The 25066-nt window shown below is 42.6% G+C and overlaps 1 protein-coding gene across 6 annotated transcripts in view; it reads left to right on the top strand.

Moving 5' to 3' along the window:
* HTT (huntingtin) overlaps nt 1-25066 on the top strand; it is a 209688-nt gene that overhangs the window by 151198 nt on the left and 33424 nt on the right. For all 6 annotated transcript variants that reach the window (XM_075930825.2, XM_075930827.2, XM_075930826.2 and 3 more), the window contains 9 exons: nt 2180-2306; nt 4303-4403; nt 8997-9151; nt 9560-9699; nt 9913-9995; nt 15463-15593; nt 15787-15916; nt 17512-17667; nt 19397-19587. In XM_075930825.2, coding sequence (XP_075786940.2) covers nt 2180-2306; nt 4303-4403; nt 8997-9151; nt 9560-9699; nt 9913-9995; nt 15463-15593; nt 15787-15916; nt 17512-17667; nt 19397-19587 — 1214 coding nt within the window. The remainder of the gene's footprint in view (nt 1-2179; nt 2307-4302; nt 4404-8996; nt 9152-9559; nt 9700-9912; nt 9996-15462; nt 15594-15786; nt 15917-17511; nt 17668-19396; nt 19588-25066) is intronic.

Consider the following 25066-nt stretch of genomic DNA (forward strand, 5'->3'; position numbering starts at 1 on the left):
TCGAACCTTCCTTTGAGCCTCTATCAACTTGCGCTTGACTACACTGCTCCCTGAAAGTCACCTTTCTGGTAGCCATAACTTCCAGCAGGAGTGTGGGGGAGTTGGCAGCATTAGTAGCAGACCCTCCTCCTACACAATATTCACCAAAGACAGAGTAACCCTTTGGCCTCACCCCAAATTCCTATAGAAGCTCCTATCTCCCTTTCATATTAACAAACTGATACTTACCTGCGTTCTTCCCCAAGCCTCATGCTGATCCATCCCAAGCGACATGGCACTTCCTGGACATCTGCAGAGCACTTGTGTTCTACGCAGTTCAGACGAAACCATGGAGAAAACCATCCAGAGTCTTCCTGTCCTTTGCTGAATGCTCCAAGGGCCACGCTGTCTCTTCCCAGAGAATCTCTAAGTGGATCTTGTACTGAATCCACATATGCTATGCCATACCCGCCAGATACCATCACAGCTCACTCAACCAGAGCCGTGGCCTCCACAATGGCTTTCCTCAATAACGTGTCTCTGGAGGACATTTGCAAGGCAGCCACCTGGTCATTTGACCATACGTTTGTAAAACGTTATGCTCTGACCTTTGTCATCACACCATCTATGGCTGTTGGATAAGCGGTGCTATCCTCAGTTAGTGGCAAGGCTCCAAACTCACCTTAACTATATGACTACAGCTTTGTAGTGGAGTACCCACGGGGATATCACTCGAAGAAAAGAGAGTTACTCCCCCTGAGCGGTAAGGGGTTCTTCGAGATGTGTGTCCCCATGGGTGCTCCACTATACTCCTTCCTTCCCACTCCTTTGGAGACTTCTTGGTCCAGTGGCCAGGGTAGAAAAGGAATGAAGGGCTAACGGACACCAACACGTGAGGAGGCGCCACAGCACATGTGCAGCATGGCGGGGCACTGCTAAAAAATCTCCAGTCGACAGCATGAGGGTACACTAGCACCCAGTGGGGGGACACATCTCTAAGAACCCCGTTACTGCACTGGGTGAGTAACTCTCTTTTTCTGAATCTGCATATACTGGTGTTTCACAACCTGGATGGGAGAAAGTGTTGAGAGAACACTTTTTTTTCTCTTGAGTTAAAAGTTTTTTGTTCACTTTTCACAATAATCTTTCTTTGTGCCACCCTTTACATATGGAAAACCTTCCTTTAATTTGGTTTGTGTGGCCACAGGCTCTCCTTTAAATCCTTTCCTCCAAAGTGTTTACATTGTACTGTCAATTTACAGTGGCTAGTTAAAGGACTTACTGTAAAAGTATATGATTTTGTATGGTGGATTGGGGGAGAGTATGGTTTGATTTATAATTTTAAATCTTTTAGAGTGTGTTATATTTGGAAAGCATCTTGCACATTGTCGGCACCCGTGTAAACCAAATTAATAATGTGAAATTTTTATATATTAATAATTTGGTATATGAAACAAGGAACTTTGATGTTTTACTTATTTCCATTATTAAATTTAACATCTTGTTTTGAAATTCTGCCTTATTGGAAAGAAGGTTGCATTGATTTTTGGATCCTCTGACACTAGATGTGCTTCTGGCTATTAAATAAAGGTTTTGTGCATAATATATTAATTACACAGTTCAGACTTTAAGGAGAACATGGAATCATTTAAATGTCAAGTAACTGAATTGGTTATGACAAGGCTTTGCCTCTTTCCACTGGTCTAGTGTTAGAACTTTGCACTATTACTTGGGCAGGCCAAATTCAAGATCTAAGAACTTCTGAACCTCAGTTCAGTGTGGAGAGAGAGAGAGAGAGAGGGGTGTGCTGGTTGGTGTGAGGTGTTGTGTGTGGTCTCTAAGTGAAATGTAGGGGTAGAAAAGAAACCTTGGCTTTTTTATTTACCAAATGTTTTCCTCTCTGGCAACTTCCAGTAAAGAGGAAGAAGTATAATAAGACTGCTACTAGAAATGGTAAAAAAGAAAAAGTTTAAACACTTTAGTAACAACATTATTCACTTATTTTTGTTACAGTATTGGCAGAGTTGAACAATTTTCATTGAGTTAATAGAAGATTGTGTTTAAAAAAATACTGTGAAAAATTGTCAGATATATAGTAAACACACACAATTACTGTTGGAATTTAGAATAATTTCACGGATTCATTTTTGCATAGTGTGGTTATCTTTACAACTAGTACTCTTTTTTTATATTCCAACAGGTCTGGAAACTAGGCTGGTCACCAAAACCTGCAGGTGATTTTGGCGCAGCATTTCCAGAAATCCCTGTAGAATTTCTTCAGGAAAAAGAAATTTTTAAAGAGTTCATCTATCGCATTAATACACTGGGTAGGTAGACAACATTTGTATAGCTCTTTTGAATGCTTATATTTCTAGCAATCAGAAGTATGTAAATTCATAGTTTAGAACAGGGCTACTCAACTTTGGAAGCCCCGGAGGCCACAATGCCGAGGGCACATGCCGAGGGCCTCAACTTAAGTGTGGTTGCATGTACATGCAAATATGCAAATAGATTTTCACACTGATGGGTATGAATACGAAGATTAAGGAAAGACTACACAACACACAGGCCCTATTTAAGTCAGTTCTGCTGCTATTCATAAAATGTAATATTTACTCGATTTCCACCCCATGACAGTACTTTTAATGAGCAAAGACAGTCCAGGAATTTAACTACTAAAACACATATCAACAGAAGACCATTATATTGACTGCTTTTTTGTTTTGGCTCCCACCCGCAGGGTCGCGTGTTGAGTCCTCTGTAAACCAAAACTGCACTACGGGCTGCAAACAAATGGGCAGCGGACCACATGTTGAGTAGCCCTCGTTTAGACCATAGATTAGGGAACAACTTTTGTTTGTGATAAAGCATAGACTGTTACTGTTTACCCAAATGTGTTGGAGGACACACAGAAATTTGCGGAAATGTCAGGACATTTTTAATGGGGTGTCTTACACTTTACCTTGTGTAAGATAAACAAAATTTGTGTATATATGCTTCAAATAAACTAAGTTTAATTTTAAAAGCAAAAATGAAGTACAATATCTGATTTCTTCTCAAAATAAAATAGGAAAATCTTACTCAGAGATTAAACTAAACCAATATAGCCTATGATTATGCAAGTGATTTCATCTTTCTCTTCTGGTGAGCAGGGTTCAAATATGGCTTAATGCCCAGATAAAAATGAATGCACTGGTCTTTTTCTAATTGGGTTGGAGGCTGTGTGCACGCGCACATGCATCTATGTCAGTGCTATGAAAAAACACCCAAACAATTCAATTTTGAAGCTTCATGGGGGTACAGGATAAACTTAAAAAACAATAAATAGTCTGGTAGCACTTTAAAGACTAACAAAACATGTAGATGGCATCATGAATTTTCAATCTCTGTGTAGAAGTGAGAGAGAGTGCATATTGTAGAGCAGGAATAAATTACTATAATTTAATTAGCACTAAATTCAGCTCAGAATTATAATATGAAATTTTAGCAATAAGGGGCTTTAACTTTTTGGCATTGCCAATAACATGCATTGTATTGTATTAAAGGATCTGTTGGTTTTTATCTGCTACACACCCACACTGCTGATATAGCAGTTCACAATTTGTGGCAGCTGCGTCTGTCTTCCTTCTCTATGGCCCAGCAAGGGAACTCACTTTTAGGCTTCTGGCTCTCTAGCTATTATTTCTCTTGTAAGGAAACATGTTTCTCTCTTTTCTGGCAAACTTAATAAATGATGTAAGTCTGTATCCTGCTGAACACTCTGTATGCGGTGTCTAAACAATGTTCTCATATTTTATATACATGTAAGCTTTAATAGTCAGGGATCTAGTTGGAATACTTTTGTGGTTTTTTAATTGTATTTTTAAAGGCTCCAAATGAATCCTCTTCTTTCTAGGAATGAGCTTACACTAAATGTTAGCTATATTTATGGTCATTTGGAACACTATGCATTTCTACCCTACAAAAAAGGGAATTTTGGATGTTTTAGTATGCATGTAATATGAAAACCATGTTCTCGAATTTTTGTCCATTGTGGTTTTATTGCTTTTAAACTAAAAAATTGAAAACTAAAATTTGTGTCTGAAAAACAATTTTGAATAGGGTGTTTAATTGGGGGTTTTCATAATTCAGGTTAGGTATTCAAATAGAATTGGAGGAACTTAGGTTGCAACAGTTATAAAAAAAAATTGATTGGCACCAGTGTGAAATTACATTGTTAGAAATTACCATCTCATTTTAAAATGCTGTTCTACATTTCTTTAAAAAAAGCTAGCTTTTACACTATAGTAGTAAATGGCCTTCTACCTTTGAATATGTTCCTAGGATGGACTAGCCGTACCCAATTTGAAGAGACCTGGGCCACTCTGCTTGGAGTGCTTGTAACTCAACCAATTGTAATGGACCAAGAAGAAAATCAACAAGAGGTAAAGCCATTCAGTGCAATACAATTATGTAGCACTAGAAGATTGCTCAAGTCCTAAACTCAATTAATTTTGGGGGATTTTTTTGAAAATTAGAATGAAAACATACATGCTTCAATTAAACCATTGCTATGGGTGGGAGTGAGGTCGAAGGGTTCAGAATACAGTGTGCCCAGCCCACTCACCACAGCAGCTTGGAGACAGGGGAGAGAAACCTTTCCAGGGTCACTGCAGTTTCAGCAGGCACAGCCAGGGGAGATGGTACATGTCCCTCGTCTGGGGCAGTTCCAGGTTTGTCTGCCCACAGCGCTCTTCACTCTGTTTGGGGAATGCAGAAAACTGTGCACTTTCCCCTCGCTCCTTGATGTAGGGGAACAGCCAGCAATGTCCCCATAAGGCCACCTTTTCTCCTTAAAGGGTGCTTGGAGGGGTGGGAGGCTCGGATTGGGGTAGTCTTGGACCTCTCATGTACCTGGTGATTCTGTTTTTTCTATTTGGTTTCATGGGAAGCAGTCCCATTCCAGGCATGTACCATTCTTCTTCAAGTGATTGCTCATGTCGATTCCATGTATGAGTGTGCGCTCTGCATGCATGGATTGTCTTGAGAGTTTTCCCTTAGCAGTTACCTGTCAGGCTAGCAGGGGAGCCCTTGGAGTGGTGCTGCTATACCAGCACATATATATCCTTGCTGGGTCTCCACCCCCCTCAGTTCCTTCTTGCCACCCATGTTGTTGGAGCTCCTATCTCACTTACTTGCAAGTGTGATATCAGTAGTATCTGCAGCTAGTTAGCACCTTGTTTGAGTTCTTTATTTTCAAGTTCCCAGTTTTAGCTGTTCCTTTGAAGTTTTTTGCGTTTGTTTTTTTTAGTTAGAGTTTCTGTTGAGTCGGGGTTCACTTGTATCCTCTTCTCACCCCTTCCCCGGGGCATACCAGGACCCCAAGTCTTTAAGCCCTGTGGGGACTGCCTTAAGCCTATGCCCTGCGGGGACTCTCATGATTCATGCCTGAAGCGCTTGAGTGCGGCTCAGATCTCCATAACTTGTAAGATTTGCCAGCGCCCGACTTGGCGCAAGAGAGATTCGTGCCTGAAGATACTCCCAGTGGAGTTGGTGCTCCACTTCACACCAGATGCACCGTCTTCAGTGTGGGAGGCACCAGGGTCAGCCAGTACTTAAGTATCGAGACGCCCTGCCGCCCAGCACTGTTCCCAGTCTCTTTGGTGCCTCAAAAGAAGAAGAGGGTGGACAGAGGCACATGTTGAAGGTAAACCCCTAGTTTTGGGGCACTCGGACCCGCCTACCTACGCCTGCTGCTCCTGGATCATCTCGAGGTCAGTCGAGCACGAGATCATAGTCCCGAGGAGGATCGTTTAATGGTGGTCCGGCCTTCAACCCTGAACACCTTTGAGGTGGCAAGGGAGTTGATAGTGCTTGCCTTCTCCCCGGCCTTGCCATCAGCACCGGCGCATCGAATGGAAGAGCAGTCTCTCATCCACACTGAGGCACCTACATTGGAGTCCACCCAGCGTATTTCAAGGCTCACACTGACTATGATCTCAGTAATAGCGCTGGGTTCTGTGCTGCACCTAGCAATGCCTCTGCCAGCTCCTGCACCAGGGCTGGTGGCAACCACTTCCCATGCCTCCCAGGAAAGCACGGCATTGAGCACCCCCATCCCAGTGGCACTGCCTGCGGTATTGGAGCACCTGCTGTCACCATCACCTGTTCGGCACCAGGGCAAGCTGGTGGCTATGGTCCACCATACTTCTTGGCACTGATTCCTGTACCCATCCTCGGCACCACCATGGTCGGAATCTGATTATTCCTCAGACTCCAGCATTGAATCTGTCTGGACCAGGGCCATGGTCTCCCACTCTTGTTTCTAGCACTGCTCCCATTCTCTGCACTGGTACTGGTCTCGGCACTGTTCCTGCTCCATACACCACTCAATCCACCAATGTGTTTCAGGGAAGTCAGTGAAGCATACTTGGCTACCGCAGTGGCAGCACCTGGGCCAGTGGCCTTTTTGGATCCGATGAGCCTACCAGGGAAGCCCCTTTTCTGCTGTTGGCTCTTCATACTTGGGGCCTCAGGTGCTGACTTTGGTTACACCACAGCCTTGATTGCTGGCACTGGACCAGGCACGCTCCATCCAAAGGGAATCCCCCAAGACCCTCACTGGGAGGGTTTGGGGACCAATGTTCCCTCTAAGCTGTGCAGCAGCACAGGTGATTAATCAGCCCTGCCAAGTCAGAGGCTCAAGGTTCCATGCATGGAGTTGACTGACTGGGTGGAGCTGATTAATCACCTGTGAAGCGCTGTTGTCATGCAGATTAGAGGGAACATTGTTGGGGACCAGAGTCCTCCAGATCACCCAGCACTATCCTTATGCTCTTGCGGGTGATCTGACGCCTGAGACTCTGCAACATGGGAATACTTCTCCCTGGACGAGGCCCTTGGCTTGGCTTCTCCATGCTGTCAATGGATTCCTGGATCCACCAGGACCTGCCGAAGAGGTTGGCATGCAGTCTGGGGGTGCAGTGTGAGCGGGTGTCAGGATTCTGACCTGACAGTGGAAATCTTTAATGCAGAAATTCTGTCTCAAGTGGTCCTGGAAAAACCTTTGGCAGATGCCTGCCTCCATTCCCCTTACTGAGAAGAAGGCAGAGCAGAGGTATTTCATCCCTCCGGTAGGACACAAGTACCTCTTCTCACACCCTCTGCCAGGGTTGATCATGTACTAGCGGCCAACCAGTGGGAGCACCAGGGTCAGCCTGCCTATGCCTAAAAACAAGGAGGCCAAAAAGTTGGACCTTCTGGGTCACAAAGCTTACGCTTCGGGGGTTCTTCTGCTCAGGATTGCCAATCAGCAGGTGCCCCTGAGCAGGTATGCCTTTAATTCCTGATCAGCAATGGACAGATTTAAAGAGCTGCTTCCCCAAGACTCCAGGTAGGAGTACAAGGCCCTGTCTGAAGAGGGCAAGGTTGTGTCCCAAGCAGCTCTACAGGCTGCCTTGGATGCTGCAGACACAGCGTCTCATACCATGGCGACTGGGCTGGTTCTGCAGTGGAGTATCTGGCTGCAGGTTTCTGGTATTCTGCCAGAGGTCCAGAACTCTATCTAGGATCTGCCATTCGAGGGTGCGGGTCTCGTCTCAGAACGCAGTGACACCAGCCTACATAGGCTGAAGGACTCTAGGGCAATCCTAAAACCCTAGGGATCCACACCTCAGCCCTGCAGAGGCATTCCTAGGGCCTTCTCTAGCCCATTCCAGCAGGGCAATGTGTCCGACTTTTCTAAATGGAGAGGGCAGAAGAACAACAGAAATCTCAGGCAGCTGCTCCGTTCCTCTTCCAACTCAGTGACAGGCCCTTCTAATAAGCCTCAAGACCCCAGACTGAACCTTTGAAGGTCTGCATGGCAACAACATTACATATGTGGTGTGGCATGCTAGCCTCAGGCTTCACCTGCTCCAGCTGTGGCTGAGCAGGTTCATAACCTGGCTTTTCAACCTATGGATATGGTGGTGATGATGCCCAAGGATGTGCTGAGGTCCCTTGACTGGTGGCTGCAGGAGGAGGTGGTCTGTGTGGGGATGCCGTTCAGCAACCCTTCCCAGTCCATCCAGTTGGTGATGGATGTCTCACACAGGATGAGGAACTACAGGCTCAAGGTATGTGGTCCCCTGCAGATTTGGCCCAGCATATCAATGCCAGAGAGCTTCACTTTTTGTGCTTTCCTGCCACGACTTTGAAACAGGTGCATTTCAGCATCACAACAGCAATATTCTATATAAACAGGCAGGGGGAACAGGCTCCGATCTTCTGTGCCGGGAGTATCTTTTTCCTGTGGGAATTGTGCATTACCCACACCATTTACCTGGTGGCCTCTAACCTTCCCAGGGTGCAGAACGTGCTGGCAGACTATCTCAGCAGGTGTTTCAAGGGGCATGAATGGTCCCTCAGAGCGGATGTAGCCTTGGACATCTTCCACAAGTGGGGTTTTCCCCAACTGGACCTTTTTTGATCGGCTTCATTTACCGGCTTCATCGGCTTTTGAAAGAGGAATGTAGTTTAGATGTGCCCTAAGATTTTACACAATTCAATAAGGTTTGACAAGTCTATTTCTGACAGTTCATATTTATCACAAGTAATTATTGACTTTAAGAGCATAAATGTATGTATATCACCTGGTTATGATAAATTATATTGTTGCAGTTTAATCAATATATACAATGTGGTCACAAAAACTTGGGAATGGATCCATCTGAATTTAGCCACAATGTGAAAGTTGGTGGATAGCTCTGTAAATATTAAAAAATATAAAAATCTATCATCAGATTGTAGGTTAAATCATTTTAATTATGTTTAGTTCCCAAAGAGCATGCGAAGCCATACAAACTATGACATAAAGAGATTGACAGATTTTTAGTCAGGAAAAAAATCTACGCTCACAAGGAAAGTTGCCACAGTCCTTGTGTTACTTTCCCCTGTAGTTATTGAGAGAGCATCCGTAACATCAAGAGGTATATTACATTGGTTTTGATGGATCTTTAAGAATTTTCATTTTCAAATACAGTATGTTCACTTCACAGGAAGACACAGAGAGGACCCAAATTAATGTTCTTGCAGTACAAGCCATAACCTCCTTGGTGCTGAGTGCAATGACAATACCAGTTGCAGGCAATCCAGCTGTTAGTTGCTTGGAACAGCAGCCTCGTAATAAAGCTTTAAAAGTTCTGGATACAAGGTATTATTTCACCTGTTCTGAAAGCATGCAAATTTATATTGACAAGCTTGAATACAGCGTTATGCATATGGTAACTTCATCTATTAATATGATGTATAATGTAAATGTGTCTGTTATATTTTTGTAAACCCCAAAGTGAAACACTAACCTGAGTACATTTCCTTTTAAATCTAGTTAAATCTCTTGTTTGCAAAGCAGTGGCCAGATGAGAGCTGTTGATTTTTTTTTTTAAGCTAAGTGTGGAAGGAGTCCTAAGCTTGGGCAAAATTTCAGATTTGTTTAAAACAGCTAAGTAAGTTAATATGCAGCTAGAATAGTAACTTGACAGTTTTCATACTTGGTGTTATAGGCAAATGTTGGGTAAAACATCGTCTTAAACTGTTAATATGCTTTCTTCTGAGCTTTTAGGTTTGGGAGGAAGTTAAGTGTTATCAGAGGAATTGTGGAACAAGAAATCCAAGCAATGATATCTAAGAGAGATAATATTGCCACTCACCATTTTTATCAAGCGTGGGACCCTGTTCCTTCACTTTCTCCTGCTACCACAGGTATGTGTGCAATGGTCATTTATACTGATAGTTCTTCAGTCCTTCAGTGAATGAAATGATGGCTGCTTGCTGAATAAAGTAACTTTTCTTATATGTGATAGAAAAACATTTTTCAGGAATTACCATATACACTATTCTGAACAAATGTAGAAAAAAGTAGTTTTCAGGTTTATTGGGCATTTGTTTAAAAAGTCCTTTGTCTTTTTATTTTAGGTGGTCTTATCAGCCATGAAAAACTTTTACTGCAGATCAATACTGAGCGAGAAATGGGAAACATGGGCTATAAACTAGGACAGGTTTGTTCAAGTTAATACATCAAGCCCAAACTTCTAAACTTTTTTTGTCTTTATTCTCAAAAATCCAGTTTAAGAAGCATTGCTTAATGTCCAATTTAGACTTAGTAAACTAAGAACAGTCTTAGATCCTGACTGAAAACAAAAACAAGTGAGGGGTTTTTTGAGTTGTAATAAAATCTACCTAGGAAGTAGAAGTTCTCCCCTGGGATTCATTAAATACTTATTGGTGCCACATACAATACCTTATCAATGACTCTGCTATTTAAATTCCTAATTTATATATTTCATTCCATGACTAAATTTAAACCCCTTTTGGAAAAATAGTTTTCCATTAAAAAATGGTGCATATGCATTAGCAAAAACTTGTCCGTTTCAAATACTCAATTTAAATAACATTACTGTCACTGTTACAAGCTCTAATTTACCTAAGTTAGTATCTCCAACAGTAGGAAAATATCAGTTTTATGTTGTCTGTCTCTAGGACCCTTCCTTTTCCCTTTATAAGTTGGAAGTAATTTCAGCTTGTTGTATGTCATATTACTGCCCATTAGGAAGGCATCTGTTTTACCTACAATAAAATCATTACATTTGTAACAATCCCAACATTTTATTACATGATATTATAGAACTAGCAGTGCAGATGTTATGACTTGAGAGGAACTTCTGTGTCAAGCTACTGTTTTTAGGTATTTATTGTGATAGTTCAGGGCAACTGCAAACTATTAACAGCGTAATTGCTATAGTTACAAGTTAGTGTGCAGCTCTTTCTATGCAAGCACATTTTATACTTAAGATGACACCATTACAAAGAACACACATTTAAAAAAAAAAGAACTAAATGCATGCAAAAAAGTTTACCAGAGGTTACTGCAATTCCAACATCAGATTCTGGTAGGAGTCAGTTTTTCAAAACCCACAACTGCGTTTATCCCCATCATTACAATTTCATAACTGTCTCAGATTCAGAACAAGAGCTACTGTGAATAGTTCCGTCTTTCCTGAATACTGCTTGGGCATTTGATTTTGGCCTCATGGAACAGGTGATTAGTAAACAATAGTTCACTTCCTAAGAGTGTGGCTTCCTAAGTCTGAGTTTTGTATAACCAGGAATTTTCATTCATCTCCTTTAGATAAGCTCTTTGTCTAAGAGCCCCCCAGCATGCAATAAAAATTCTACAGCCCAGCTATGCTATGGCAACTGTTTTTCTGCATATAAAAGCAAGGATAGTGTTAGGGGGTAGCAAGCAGGGCAGGTGCCCCAAGTCCCATGTCACAGGGAGATACCACAAAGGTATGTTGCTCAGGGTTCACATGAGTGGTGGGGTTCCGTGCAGCAGGACATAGGTTTTCTGCCCTAAACTCCCTGCTCACGAACCCTCAGGCGGACCTTGGATCCGTAGTTGAGAGCTGTTGCCTTAGATAAGTCTCCAGGAAAACCACTTAATACTTTTTAGTTCCAAAAGTCCATTATTGCCTGGCACATTGTATAACATAGTCCCCAGGTCTCACATCTCCCTACTCCAGAGATTGTATATGTTCTTCGTCCATGATAACACATATACCAGTCATTTAATATACTGGCCCCCACAGTACATAAACTTAATTCAGTAAGGTATCTCAGGGATACTGCAAAAAAATGGCATATCTATCACACTTATGTTCAAACATATTGCTGCCAAAAGGTGAGTTTATTTTTCCAGGAAAGGCTTTTTTCCATTTTTGTAAGGGAATAGGGTGGGAGTTGTGCTATGTGAGTGACAAATAATTTTTTTCACAAGTTAACTTTTATGACTCTTTTCTTGAACTCAAATTTCATTTCCTTTTTAAAATCTTCAAATATGTCATTGGCTCATTCATCATGGCCTGCCTTTGATATATTTCAAATATTTTGTTGACAGATGAGTATTACAGTATTTTGCAGTTTATACACAGATTGCACAGTCTTCTGAAAGAAAGATTCAGTTTTTCAAATACAAACACTTGAGCCTCACACATTATAATACATTGTCTTCTGGAGTAGGTTTTTGTGTTGAATTTTCTTTAATTTTTAAAATTGAAGCTATTTGATCATTAGACTAGCATGTAGTTTTGAAATTAAGTTTAGCTTGCAGTCTAAAATATGATCCTGCCAAAATGCATCATGTACATTTGTGAATATTCTGGCAATTAGAACTTGTTGCTCATGATCAGTAACTTTACTTCTTAAGCTTTGGGGGGTAGCAGAGTTAGTCTGTTGTTTAAGTTTACTTTTTAAATAACTTAATATTAGTCTGACCTTTCTTTCCCAAAAATAACAAAAAAAAAATTGCATCCTTATCCAGAGATTAACAAGCAGAGAATTATTTTCTGCACCCTTGAAAATTAAAATGACCAAATGATTTTTTTTACCTTCTTCCTTCATTCCCTTGCCCATCTGTGCCCCTTTTATTCCAAATCAGAAGCCCAAACAAAAAAATTAGCTACTTAGCTATTCTTATACCATTTCTCTAATTATAATTCATGTAAGATTTTTAACTACTTGGTCTCCCTCTCTTCTTTTAGAGCAGGGATGGGCAATAACATGGTGGTGGTTCACCAGGTTTAGCTCCTGAGGGGCCACTGCTACTTTATTTAGCTGCATGGCTGCACATACTAGTGCTTGCAGCTCCTGTTGACTGTGGATTGCCATTCCCAGGTAACAGGACTGAAGGAAAGTGGTGTGGACCAGGACATCACTTCCTGTAGTGTGGGTTGGGAAACGTGATCTGTGCCCAAAGGGAACTGCAGTTGCTGGTACTTGCAGCCATCCAGGTAAATACAGTTGTTGGGGTTACCTGGAAGCTAACGGTAGCAGACCAGATGTGGCCTGCCAGCCAGTATTTACCCATCCCTGCTTTTTAAATATATTTTGCTATAAAAGTCAGAATTGTGACATCTTTTTATATAAAATGTAGTTGAGAAATTCTGCTTTAAACTTAAGTTAGAAAAATTGGAGCTGCTCTGGGGTAGTAAAGAGAAGCTTTCTTAGATTACCTATAAACACAAGTTTTTACAGCAGTCTACACTGCATAATCAATGTATCTGAATTAGGCCTGCAGATGGGGGGGGGGGATGTTAAAGTGGGTAACTGCCTGGAGACTGATGATCCAAAAGAGCTTGTAGCTCTGGGTATGTATAGACTACATGCCTCCGCCGGCAGAGGCATGTAAATTAGACTACCTGACATAGTCAGTGAAGCGGGGATTTAAATATCCCCCGCTTCATTAAAATAAAAATGGCCGCCGCATTGTGCCGGCTCAGCTGATCGTCGGCACAGCATGGCAGTCAAGGGGCGGATCAGTTGACGAGGAAAGCCTTTGCTGACCGATCCCTTATGCCTCATGTAGTCTAGACATATCCTCTGAGTGGCCAGAGTCCTGGGATTTTTAAATTGTTGCCAGAGTGCCCCATAGTTCACTTCAGGCTGCACTGAGGGCTGCTTGGAGGGGAGATACAGCACTCTTCAGGTGGCACTTAAAGCTGCTTAGCTGCAGGCCTGCCCCTTCCAGGACGGGGGGTGGAACAGCCTGTCCCTCTCACCTTGCTCAGGGCTCCAGTAAGGCTTTCTGCTCCACTGATCTGAATCCTCAAGCTATACTGTACATTGCTTGTGCAGCAAAAACAAAACAATCCATCTAATTTATGATTTTATTAATTCAACAGTGAAAACTAAAGCAAAGGCACATCTTGCTTTTTTGGATACTGGTCTCAAAATATAATTTTGACTTGTCATTGAGAGAACCAAAGTTAATAAAGTAGATGAATAGAAGATGGCAAATTCTGGATCCAGATTTTAAAAAAAATCACATTTAAAGAAGAATATTTTCAGATACAATTCTTATGTCTGGGTTCTATTACCTTGTACATCAGTAGGAATGACATAGTAGAAAATTTAGGACAGACTTGTATCTTTTATATTAAGTGTGTTTTTCTAGAGTTGAGTGAAACATTCATAGTGAAACCTGCAACAAAAATAAACATGGCTTGTTAAAAGCTCAAAATTTCATCATTTTTTCTAAGGGTACATTGACCTTTCAGCCAACTTGTCCCAACTTTAACATCTGGCCAATGTTCATGAGTTTTGGCTGATCTTTTTGCATAGTTTCAGCCAACATTATCGACAGAGAGGCCATTTAAACTAACTGGCATTTTTAGGGATTTGTTTAGCCCCAAAAATGAGGGTGCAAAATCCATGCAAGCAGACTTGATGGGATTCACACACATTCCAATGTTCCCACAAAACCCTGTGGAATGATACCAGGGTTTTATGCTGATTTGTTTTTTCCCTTTCTCCAGACATATCTAAGGGAAGGCAGCAATGTCGCGCATATGCAATATATATATATATATATATCTATATATACAATCTTAGCAGAAGTATTCTAATGCCACATATTACTTGAGCCTTGACCGTTTTAAATGTATAATTATTCAAACTCTGACCTTCCAATTCTTTTTCTTTACGAGTTTTTTTTTCATGCAATTAGTATAGGAGCTGCAATTGGCTAAACCTACTCAAATTTCTTAACTTTTGCAGATGGCAATAGAAGCAGCTATCACTAACCTTCCCTTGTCTTCTTTAATTTCAAAGTATTAGCACTTCTAAATTGTTTCTATTTTGACACACGAATATAAACGAACAAAGTATTTTTGAAAGTATTTTTGGCTAGAGAATTCAGGGTTGGGTCTTGCTCCTATATATATTGGTTCCCAGTCAAAATATAGTTTACTATGGCTGTATCTTAATGCAGCAGTCTCAAACTCCTGGCCCGTGGGCCATCTCTGGCAGGAGCACAATCCAGCCTGGGCGTCCCGGTGGACCGGGGCCTGTCTGTTCCCGCTCCCCAAGCCCCACTCCTTCCTCTCCCCCCATGACATCCTGCCTGCGGAGGATGTGGTCGGCACCTCCACACTTCTTGTAACAGCAGGAGCCACAGGAATCAGAGTGCACTTGGCAGGCACACTCACTTCGCTTCATCATGTTTTCTGCAGCTGTGGGGAGGGTGTAGTGGGCTAGTACACTGCTGCCACCCCACGCCTGACTCCCATGGTAATCCTGAGGCTGTGTTCCTTGGGGGATAGGGTGCTGGGGGGGAATTGGAGAACAGGAATGGCCTGTGTTAGTGCACTTGTATGTGTTGTGACGTGATTTATTGCCTGTAAACTCATTGTGTCATATATTTTGAGAAACCAGTTTAATATTTTTAGTGACCTGACAGGGTGCACCACATAATGTTATTGCAACTGTATAAGCACACCACATATGCAACATAATGTATTATACAAATTAACAGTATAAAGCTTATATAAACCTATTTTGAGATACTGTACAGTGTTTTTGCTTACCTTTTTCAAATAGAAAAATGGTAGCTTTTTTTCCCCTAGCAACTTCTATCTTGATTATAAAAAAGCTAAATATTTTTCAAGTTTATGTTTTCTGATATTTAAGGTTTCTATACACTCCGTGTGGCTAGGAAATAACATCACTCCATTGAGAGAAGAGGAGTGGGATGAAGATGAAGAAGATGAGAGTGATATGCCTGCTCCTTCTTCACCACCAACCTCTCCTATTAACTCCAGGTCACTTACGTGGATTTTTGTTTGTTTGTTTGCTACTTGAACACACCAGTGCTAATAATTATGTTTTGAATTAATTCAGAGTATCATATGTTGCCTTTTATAAAACGAATGCTGTATAAGGATTGCTTTTCTAATTTCTTTGGAAACACACACCAATATAGTGACTGTTAGCTTTGATCATTTTACTTTGCAGGAAACACCGGGCTGGGGTTGATATACATTCTTGCTCTCAGTTCTTGCTTGAGCTGTACAGTCAGTGGATATTGCCATCAAATCCTAGCAAGAGAACACCAGTCGTTCTGATTAGTGAAGTGGTGCGATCAGTAAGTCTAAAAAATAAATTCTGTGCCATAATTGAGGGCATTCATGATTGTTTTGTTGTTTGCAGGTTGTTTATAAACTTGCTTTTCCTAATGTATAGAAAAACTGACTTCTGTAGGTGGTATCATTGATGTAATGATTCATCTTTTAACTGTTTTGGTAACTTAATTCCACCGGAATGCTTTTGATTAAAATATATTAAGCTGCGGCTCTGCTCCCCGTGTCCCTGGTCTGCTGGGGGGGGGGAGGGGGGGCGCAGCTAGTGTGCTCCCCCCCCCCCCCCCAGCAGACCAGGCTTTTGTTTTGGACTCTGGGGCAGAGCAGCTGGGGCGCTGCCGATTGGTCCTGCAGCGCCCGTGGGCACTACTGGACCAACCCGGCAGCACCCCAGCTGCTCTGCCCCAGGTCCTGATTCAGCCGCTGCTGGTCAGTTTCAGCAGCGGCTGAATCAGGACGTCTGGGGCAGAGCAGATGGGGTGCTGCTGGGTTGGTCCAGTAGCACCCCAGCTGCTCTGCCCCAGGCGTCCCCAAGTCAGCTTCTGCTGAAACTGACCAGTGCTGACTACAGGAAGCCCGAGGCAGAGTTGCTCTGCCCCGGGCTTCCTGGAATCAGCTGCTGATCAGTTTCAGCAGCAGCTGACTTGGGGACGCTGGGGGTTCTTAAGTTGATTCTGTATGTAAGTCAGAACTGGCGGTCAGTTTCAGCAGTGTCTGAATCTGGACGCCAGTTCCGACTTACATACAGATTCAACTTAAGAACAAACCTACAGTCCCTATCTTGTACGTAACCCGGGGACTGCCTGTATAGACAATGTAACTGTAGTATTTTACATAAATAAGGAGGGAAGTGCCAAATCCATTCATCTAGGCAAGAAAGTCAGTACCCTATTGAAAGGCATATCCAACACCAAGTACCAATGTTGATAATCCATGTGCCATGTCTTCAGAATATTCTGTCAGGAACATCTGCTCAAGTCATCTAATAGAACACAAATGGTTTGTGAGAGACTATCATCGGGTCAGTGTTTGATCAGTGAGACTCTTTGCACAGATTTGTATTGAGTCAATAACAAGAAGTGCAAAAATGTCTCCTCTATTAGTGGAGAGAGCCCTAGTTCAGTCAGATATTTTTATGATACCATAGACCAAGGGCTGGCAAAACGCAGCCCACCAAACATTCGGATCCAGCCTGCCACAGTACTCTGAGCTGTCAATGTCCTGCAGTCCAGCAGAAACTTTGGGAGCATTTTCCGATGATTTGTGTTACTGTTACTTAGGAAATACAGAATCCTAAACTCTGCTTTCAGAAGGAATGTAAGAAAAACTTCAAATATTTTATTTGAAAATGTGGGATGTGTCTTTCTACCATCTTGAGTTCTTTGGATTTGTTTGTTTGTTTTTTATTTTGACTGTTCCTCTTTGACTGTTCCAGTGTGTCGTTTGGCTCATTTTACTGAAACTTTAAAATTAAAGCCTTTTATAGCACACATTACAATAAAAGGAGTTGAATTTTGCTGGTGGTTACATTAAGCAAGTACAGTCTAATATTTTTGACCTGATAATTGATTTTTTTTCTACTCCATTTTTATATTCACAGCTTCTGGCAGTGTCTGACTTGTTTACAGAAAGGAATCAATTTGAAATGATGTACACAACATTGACAGAATTGCGGAAGGTACATCCATCAGAAGATGAGATTCTCATTCAGTATTTGGTACCAGCCATATGCAAAGCAGCTGCTGTTCTTGGAATGGTAAGAAATTGTCACTAAAAAGTTGTGGCATGTCTGGGAATGGAACATGGAAGTAGGGATGTGATTTTTTTTTTTTTTTTTAAACTCTGTATTCAGCATTGGTGAGACTGAAATTCTATATCCAGTTCAACTGTTCACATTTTTAAAACTACGCTGAAAAATCAGGGAAGGGGTAGAAAAGAGCCACAAAAAAGATTTGAGGGATGGACAAAATTATAGAGAAATATTTAAAGAGCACAAACTACGTAGCTTAGCAGAAAGAGAATTGTGAAGTAACTGTATTACTCTACAGAGTATTTTGATGGGGAGAAGAGACTGGATACCAAAGAACTCTTCAATGTAGCATAGAAAGGCAGAACAAGACATCTAGAAAATGAAGGCAGACATTCAGATTGGAAATAGATATACAGTTTTAGCAGTGAAGGTAAATTGAAAACTGGAACAACCAACCAAGGAAATTGGTTGGATTCTCCATCTCCTGATGTCTTGAAATAGACCAGAATGCCTTCCTGGAAGATAAGCTGTAGTGAAACATAGGTTTTTGGGCTCAATATTGGAGTAACTGGATGAAATGTAGGGCTCTGTGACTTGAAAGATTAGCCTAGATGATCTGATGTTCCCTTCTCGACTTAAACTGTGAAACTTCGCAGATCTGTGCTCCTAGTAGCTGCCACTCACTGGCCACCCAGCTTGGAAGGCAGCATTGTAGGAGTAAGGATGGCATGGTATGGTATTACCAACCCTTACTTCTGCACTACTGTGGGCAGTGCTGCCTTCAGAATTGGGTACCTGGCCGACGGCCGTCTCTCTCCAGTCATCCAGCTCTGTAGGCAGCACAGAAGTAAGAATGGAAATATTAACTGAAGTGTTGAAGCATAAGCTTTTTTGTCTTTGCCCACAAAAGCTTATGCTCCAATACTTCGGTTAGTCTATAAGGTGCCACAGGACTCCTCGCCGCTTTTGCAAATGGAAATATTGTGACACCTCTGACGTTGCAACTCCTTGCAGTTCCCTTTTAGGAAGAACCCAAATTTGGTCTCCCCTGTGAAATTTCTATATTATAGGTTAGAAACACAAGGCCAGGGGGGTCCACCAGATTTCATGGTCTGTGACATATTTTTCATTCCAGTGAATTTGGTAAGCCCCTACTTATTTGCAGACTTTGGGCACACAACAGTCTCTTTCATATAATAGCATTCTTCCTCACATACATAGTTTGGAGGACCATTGACAGATGAAAAAATTCTAGATGCTCAGGCCTACATATAAGGATGCTTACTGTGTAAAATCTTACACTGCATAAATGGCTTCCCTTACCTATCAGTATTAGTATAATACTAATTTGCTTCCCCCTAAACTAGGACATATGATGACAGAAAAAGTCTGACAACATTTGTTATCTTGGTTCAGTGGTTTACCATTTAACTTGCAAAAGTTGATAAAATACTTGCACTTATTTAATAATGTGATCTCTTTGGGTTAAGATGCTTTTATATTGGGAATGAGATGCAATGTTTTTAATTTAATTAAATTTGCAAGCTAAATATATCAGTTTGCCAACTTGTTCACATGTCTCTTACATGATTGAATAATTTACTAAGTGTTGTTTCATGTAAACCTCTGATTCATGTACATTTTCTGCTCTTTATTTAACAAATTTTTGCAGCCATGAGAATGGTACAATAGTCCAGTAATGCTTTCAGTTCATGGTTTTGTTTATGTGCATTAGGATAAAGCTGTAGCTGAGCCAGTAAGTCGTTTGTTGGAATCAACACTACGCAGCACCCATATGCCAAGTCGGATTGGAGCTCTGCATGGAATTCTCTATGTGCTGGAATGCGACTTGCTTGATGAAACAGCAAAGCAACTCATTCCAATTATCTGCGAGTATTTGCTTTCCAATCTGAGAGGGATAGCACAGTGAGTGTTTAAAATTTTAGAGTATTTTAATGCAAGCAACATTTGGAACTGTAGAAGAAACATCAAGAAGTATTCTGATTTGTCCAAATCTCTCAATCATGCAAAGAAGCTTTTTGAAGAGATTTTTAAGGATCCAGGTCTGAGAATAGATTGATTACATTTCTGCCATGTTACTATTTCTGGTTCTGATTTCATCTGAAAAGAGCAAAAAGCTTGATTTCAATTTTGAACCTCAGAAAAGTAGTTGTTTTCAAGATTGAGATGAATAGTCAATTCTTATTTTAATGTGAACATTGGTGAGTGGATAGACAAACATTTTTTAATTTAACAGTCTGCAAATGAGAATTATAATAGTAGTTGACACTTACTCGTGTCCCTTGCTACTGTCTTCATCTTTAATTTGCAGAAATGACCTGCTGGAAGGAAGAGGAAAAAAATCCGTGTTTAATAGTTCAGTAGGCTGTTACAAAATCTTCCCTTATTTAAATACAAAAAAGCAATCATTTTCAACCCATCATCCACAGACCCCTGTGCTTGCTCAAAGCCATTCCAGTGTGGGTGTGTGTTGTCTCTGAGCACAATTACCAGAAAAAATGTCTTCACTGGTACCCTTCAAGGTGTATGGAGTGCCCCCTGGTGCCATGTGATCATGGTATCAGGATAAAGGGCCTATATGATCCCGTGTCACCTCAGTTCCTTCTTAGCTCCTGTGATCGTCACTGGAACTCTTCCTCTTGCTTTGTCAAGCATTCTCAATGGTCTGTTTCCTCTGATATTGTATATAGTGGTATGGTTTTTTGTCAGTTTGCTAACTGAATTGTATAGAGCAGGCATGTCCAAAGTCCGGCCCGCGGGCCAAATGCGGCCCGCGGTCGGATTTAATACGGCCCCCCGCTTCTCCCGGCTCCCCGGTGCTTTTTTTAACTGGCGCGCTCAGCGCGCCGCTTCGGGCCGCCGCCGCGGTCCCAAACCCTGCCCCTGCACTCCGCTTTGGGGCTGAGAGTGCAGGGACAGCCCCCGCTTCCTCCCCCTCTCCTGGCTCCCCGGCGCTCCTCTGGCGCCGCTTCCGGCCGTGCCGCCGCCGTCCATGGCGGCCGCTGCGGTCCTAAAGTCCTCCATGTAGGGCACGTCTGCAGCCCCACTCCCCCGCTTGGCTACGGGTTCGCCCTGCCCCCGGGCCGCCGTGAGGCCAGCGTGCCCTGCGCTCTCCACCCGCCTCTGACCCTGCAAGCCCTCTACCTTGGGGCTGAGAGTGCAGGGACGGACTCCGCAGCTGCTGAGATCAGGGACGGACTCCGCAGCTGCTGAGATCAGGGACGGACTCCGCAGCTGCTCAAGCTCAGTATCTGTGATTGGCCCTGCACACTGTCAGCTTCCTGGCGGGCTCAGGCACGTGGAGCTGCGAACATTAGAGACTTCGCCTCAAACGGGCTCAGGCACGTGGCGCTCATCATTAGAGACTTCGCCACAAACAGCCACAAAGGCAAGAGAATTCTTGTTGGGCAGTGTATTAGTGCAGTGTATTACTTGGGCAGTGTATTAAACCTCTGGCACTGCGCTCACATGATCCCTTCCCCTTCTGGTCAATTTAAAAAAATGGCGACTGTAAATAAGAGAAGGAAAGTTGACAGTGAGGGCCGCCGCTTCCAGGACAGGTGGAAAGTGGACTATTTCTTCGCTGAAATAGAGAATCACTGTGTTTGTCTGATATGCCAAGAGACTGTGGCTGTTTATAAGGAATTTAATGTCAAGAGACACTACCAGTCGAGACATAGCACATACGACAAGCTTACAGGGCACGACCGCAGTGAAAAGTTGAAGCAACTTGAAGCTGTTTTAATGTCACAACAGAAATTTTTCATAAGAGCCCGTGAGTCAAATGAAAATGCCACAAGGGCGAGCTATGAGGTGGCAACGTTAATTGCTAAAAATTGCAAATCTTTTGCTGAGGGTGACTTTATCAAAGAATGCGTTATGAAAATGGTTGAGAATATCTGTCCCGAGAAGAAGCAAGAGTTTGCCAACATTTGCCTGGCTCGTAACACTGTAGCACGGAGAATTGAAGAGATTTCATCAGATGTTAAGAGACAGTTGACATCCAAAGGAGTGGATTTTGACTTCTTTTCAATAGCCTGTGATGAAAGCACGGACCTATCTGACACAGCTCAGTTGCTGATTTTTATGAGAGGGGTGGACGATGAAATGAATGTGACTGAAGAGCTACTTGACCTCCAGAGCCTTACGGACCAAACAAGAGGAAAAGATTTATTTGTTTCTGTTAGTTCCGCCATAGATGACATTAAACTGCCTTGGAACAAAGTTACTGGGATTATTACTGATGGGGCACCTGCCATGGTTGGTGAACGAAGTGGATTATCAACCCTAATCTGTAACAAGGTGATCGAAGAAGGAGGCAAAGCTATTAAACTCCATTGTATCATTCATCAACAAGTTCTCTGTGCTAAACATCTCAAATATGATCATGTTATGAAACCGGTGCTAAAGACTATTAATTTTATTCGCTCTAAAGCCCTGTGCCACCGCCAGTTTAAACAGTTTCTACTGGACATCCAGGCTGAATACGAAGATGTTTTATATCACAACGATGTAAGATGGCTCAGTCGGGGGTCTGCACTGCAGCGTTTCTACTCTCTCAGAAAGGAAATCGGAGAATTCTTGGAAACAAAGGGACAACCAATGCGAGAACTATCTGATCCTATTTGGCTGGCTGATTTGGGGTTTCTAGTTGACATAACAAAGCATCTGAATGTACTGAACACGAGTCTTCAGGGGAAAGATGCAGCAGTGAACCAGCTTTATTCACACCTCAAAGCCTTTGGGACAAAGCTGCAACTTTTCATAAGGCAGTTGTCACAAACACAGCCCAATACCATACATTTTTCAGCGTTGCAGGAAATAATGAACAGTTTTCCACAGGACAATATCAGTGCGCAAACGAGCAGGTATGCAGCAGACATTGCATCTCTGGCTGGGGAGTTTAAACGGCGCTTTCAGGACTTTGCAGCTATTGAAAAGGAGATCAGCCTTTTCTCCTCTCCATTCTCTGTTGACCCCGAGGATGCTCCAGATCAGCTGCAGCTCGAGCTCATTGAGCTGCATTGTGACAGCGAGTTACGCAGTCGTCACCAACAGCTCTCTCTTGTGAACTTTTACCGCCAACTGGATAAGAGACGGTTTCAAGAGATTCGAACATTGGCTAAGAAAATGCTGAGCTTGTTTGGCTCAACATATATGTGTGAGAAGACATTCTCTGCTATGAACTTTAACAAGAACCGCGTGAGGACAAGACTAAGTGACTCTCACCTGCGTGACATTTTGCGCATCAAAACCACTGCCTTTGAACCAGACCTAGCCTATGTACTGCAGTCCAGATCTCAGTTTCACCCTTCACATTAGTGTAGGCAAGTTTTTTTTCAATTGAGATGAATACATTGTAAAATCTCAGTTAACGTCAGTTGGTCTAAATCAGTTATAAATATATTTGGACACAACATGTATAGTTGGTGTTATGTCGTTTGCCGTTTGCAATAAACTTTGCATAAAATAGTTAATTTGCATTTAATTTTAATGGTTCAAAGAATGTCAGGCAAAATGGTCGGCCCTCACGCATGTTCACTTCATCAAATCTGGCCCTCTTTGAAAAAAGTTTGGACACCCCTGGTATAGAGTTTTGTCCTTTCCTGTTGCTGTGCCATGCCTCAGTCACTGGGTTTCAAGCCTTGTGTCTCCTGCTACCAGACAGTGTCCCTGAGCAACCCTGAGGTACTTGAGTGAGGCTCATGTTGGGGACTGCTGCCGGATTTGCAGGGATTTTTAAGCCCCATACAAAGAAAGACCTGGAGGCCAGGTTGAAAACTTCCTTTGAGTCAAGCCAGTCAGATTCCGTATCAAACACTCAACATCAGTGAAGCACTCCTTGTTCCTTGTAGGATTCCCAGCACTGTTCCCATCCCCAGTGCTGAGGAACAGACAGAAGAAGCTACCAGCTAGGATGGGACATTTTCCAACTGCTATATATGACAGCCATGTGAAGTAGAGCAGAGTGCAACCTAAGCCAGACCAATCTTCTACCTTGACAGTGCAGTGGTCTGCACCATTGACTCTGGAATCATCAGCACCGGAGCGATAGTATGGTACCAGTGTTATTGTGATGCCATCCATGCTAGATGCACTTGCTGCCACCAGGTATCTGCTATTGCTGTTGGAACTGCATCATTGACAATGCAAGATCTGGGGTATTGGAACCAGCAGACAAGAAACAGCTTTTAGCCACAAGTTACCATTCAGTGCCTGGCCTCTAGGTACTGTCTAAAAGGAAACTGACCTTGCTGGCCCCAACATAGGCTTCTCCACTATAGCACTGCTCTCCAGAAGAGACGCACAAGTAGAAACAACTTCTCCATGGTTACCAGATAGACTTTTCGTCATCTGAGTCAGAGGTTGGGTTATACTATAATCTGAGTCACTGCTGCTCCTGCAGTCATCTGTACTCTACTTCAGATTCAGGAGTGCCATCAAATGCTTGGCCTAATAGTCACTGGAGAACCTATGCCCATGTGGTGGTCCTTTTTGAGGCACTCCTGTTGGGTGGTTTCTGGAAGAAGAGCACCGCTGTCCCATCTGGCAGTATTTGATCCACACTCTGGTACTGAGCCCGGTGCCAAATTTCAGGAACTAGCTCCTGGAATCCAGATGGTGCAGAAAGAGAAGAAGAGTACCTTCAGACAGTACCTCCTTTTCCTCCACTGCTGTCTCTTCTCATGGGGAAGTTGTGTTAGGAGCAGGAGTGTTGCCACCCCAAAAGGACTATAAGGCCCACCAGGCTGCCAAAGATAGATGGTGGCCCAAAATCTGTGTATACTGGTGATGGTAGTAAGAGACCTCTCATAGTCTGGTGTACATTTTGGCTATAGGAGACTCGTCAGACGTTGCTCTGTGGATAGACTGAGAAACTTCATGGAAAAAAGGACTCTAGTGTGACCTTTAACTTCCTGGGATTGTATACACCAGTGACTTTAAGGAAGTACTACAGACATCAGTAGTCCTAATACGTTGCCTCACTAGCCACCAGGCCTCTGAGAGGAGATGGGGCAGGGTCCTTATGCATACACTCGAGCCCTCTTCTACCTAAGCATCAATGATTGTTCCACCTAAACAACAAGGAGCCTATTATAAGCAGGCCTTTTGATGACATGCTAGATAATGTTGGATTATTTTCAAATCCTATTTTCCCCCTTTTATTTGTGTACTGTGTATCGCACTTCATCCATCCGTGGTCCAGTATCACTAAGAACTACACTACCACACTACATTGGGTGCTATACATGGTGGAAGTTGAATTCTACACCTTTTCACCTTCCCTAATTTCATCTCTTCAGGGACCCTTTTACCAAGTGTCTTCCAACCCAAGAGCTTCAATCTTTCATTTGGCTTGGAGTCATGGAAGAGGTTCCACAAA

This window comes from Pelodiscus sinensis, chromosome 4, assembly GCF_052426305.1.
Source record: "Pelodiscus sinensis isolate ZL-2025 chromosome 4, ASM5242630v1, whole genome shotgun sequence".
Classification (NCBI taxonomy): Eukaryota; Metazoa; Chordata; order Testudines; family Trionychidae; genus Pelodiscus; species Pelodiscus sinensis.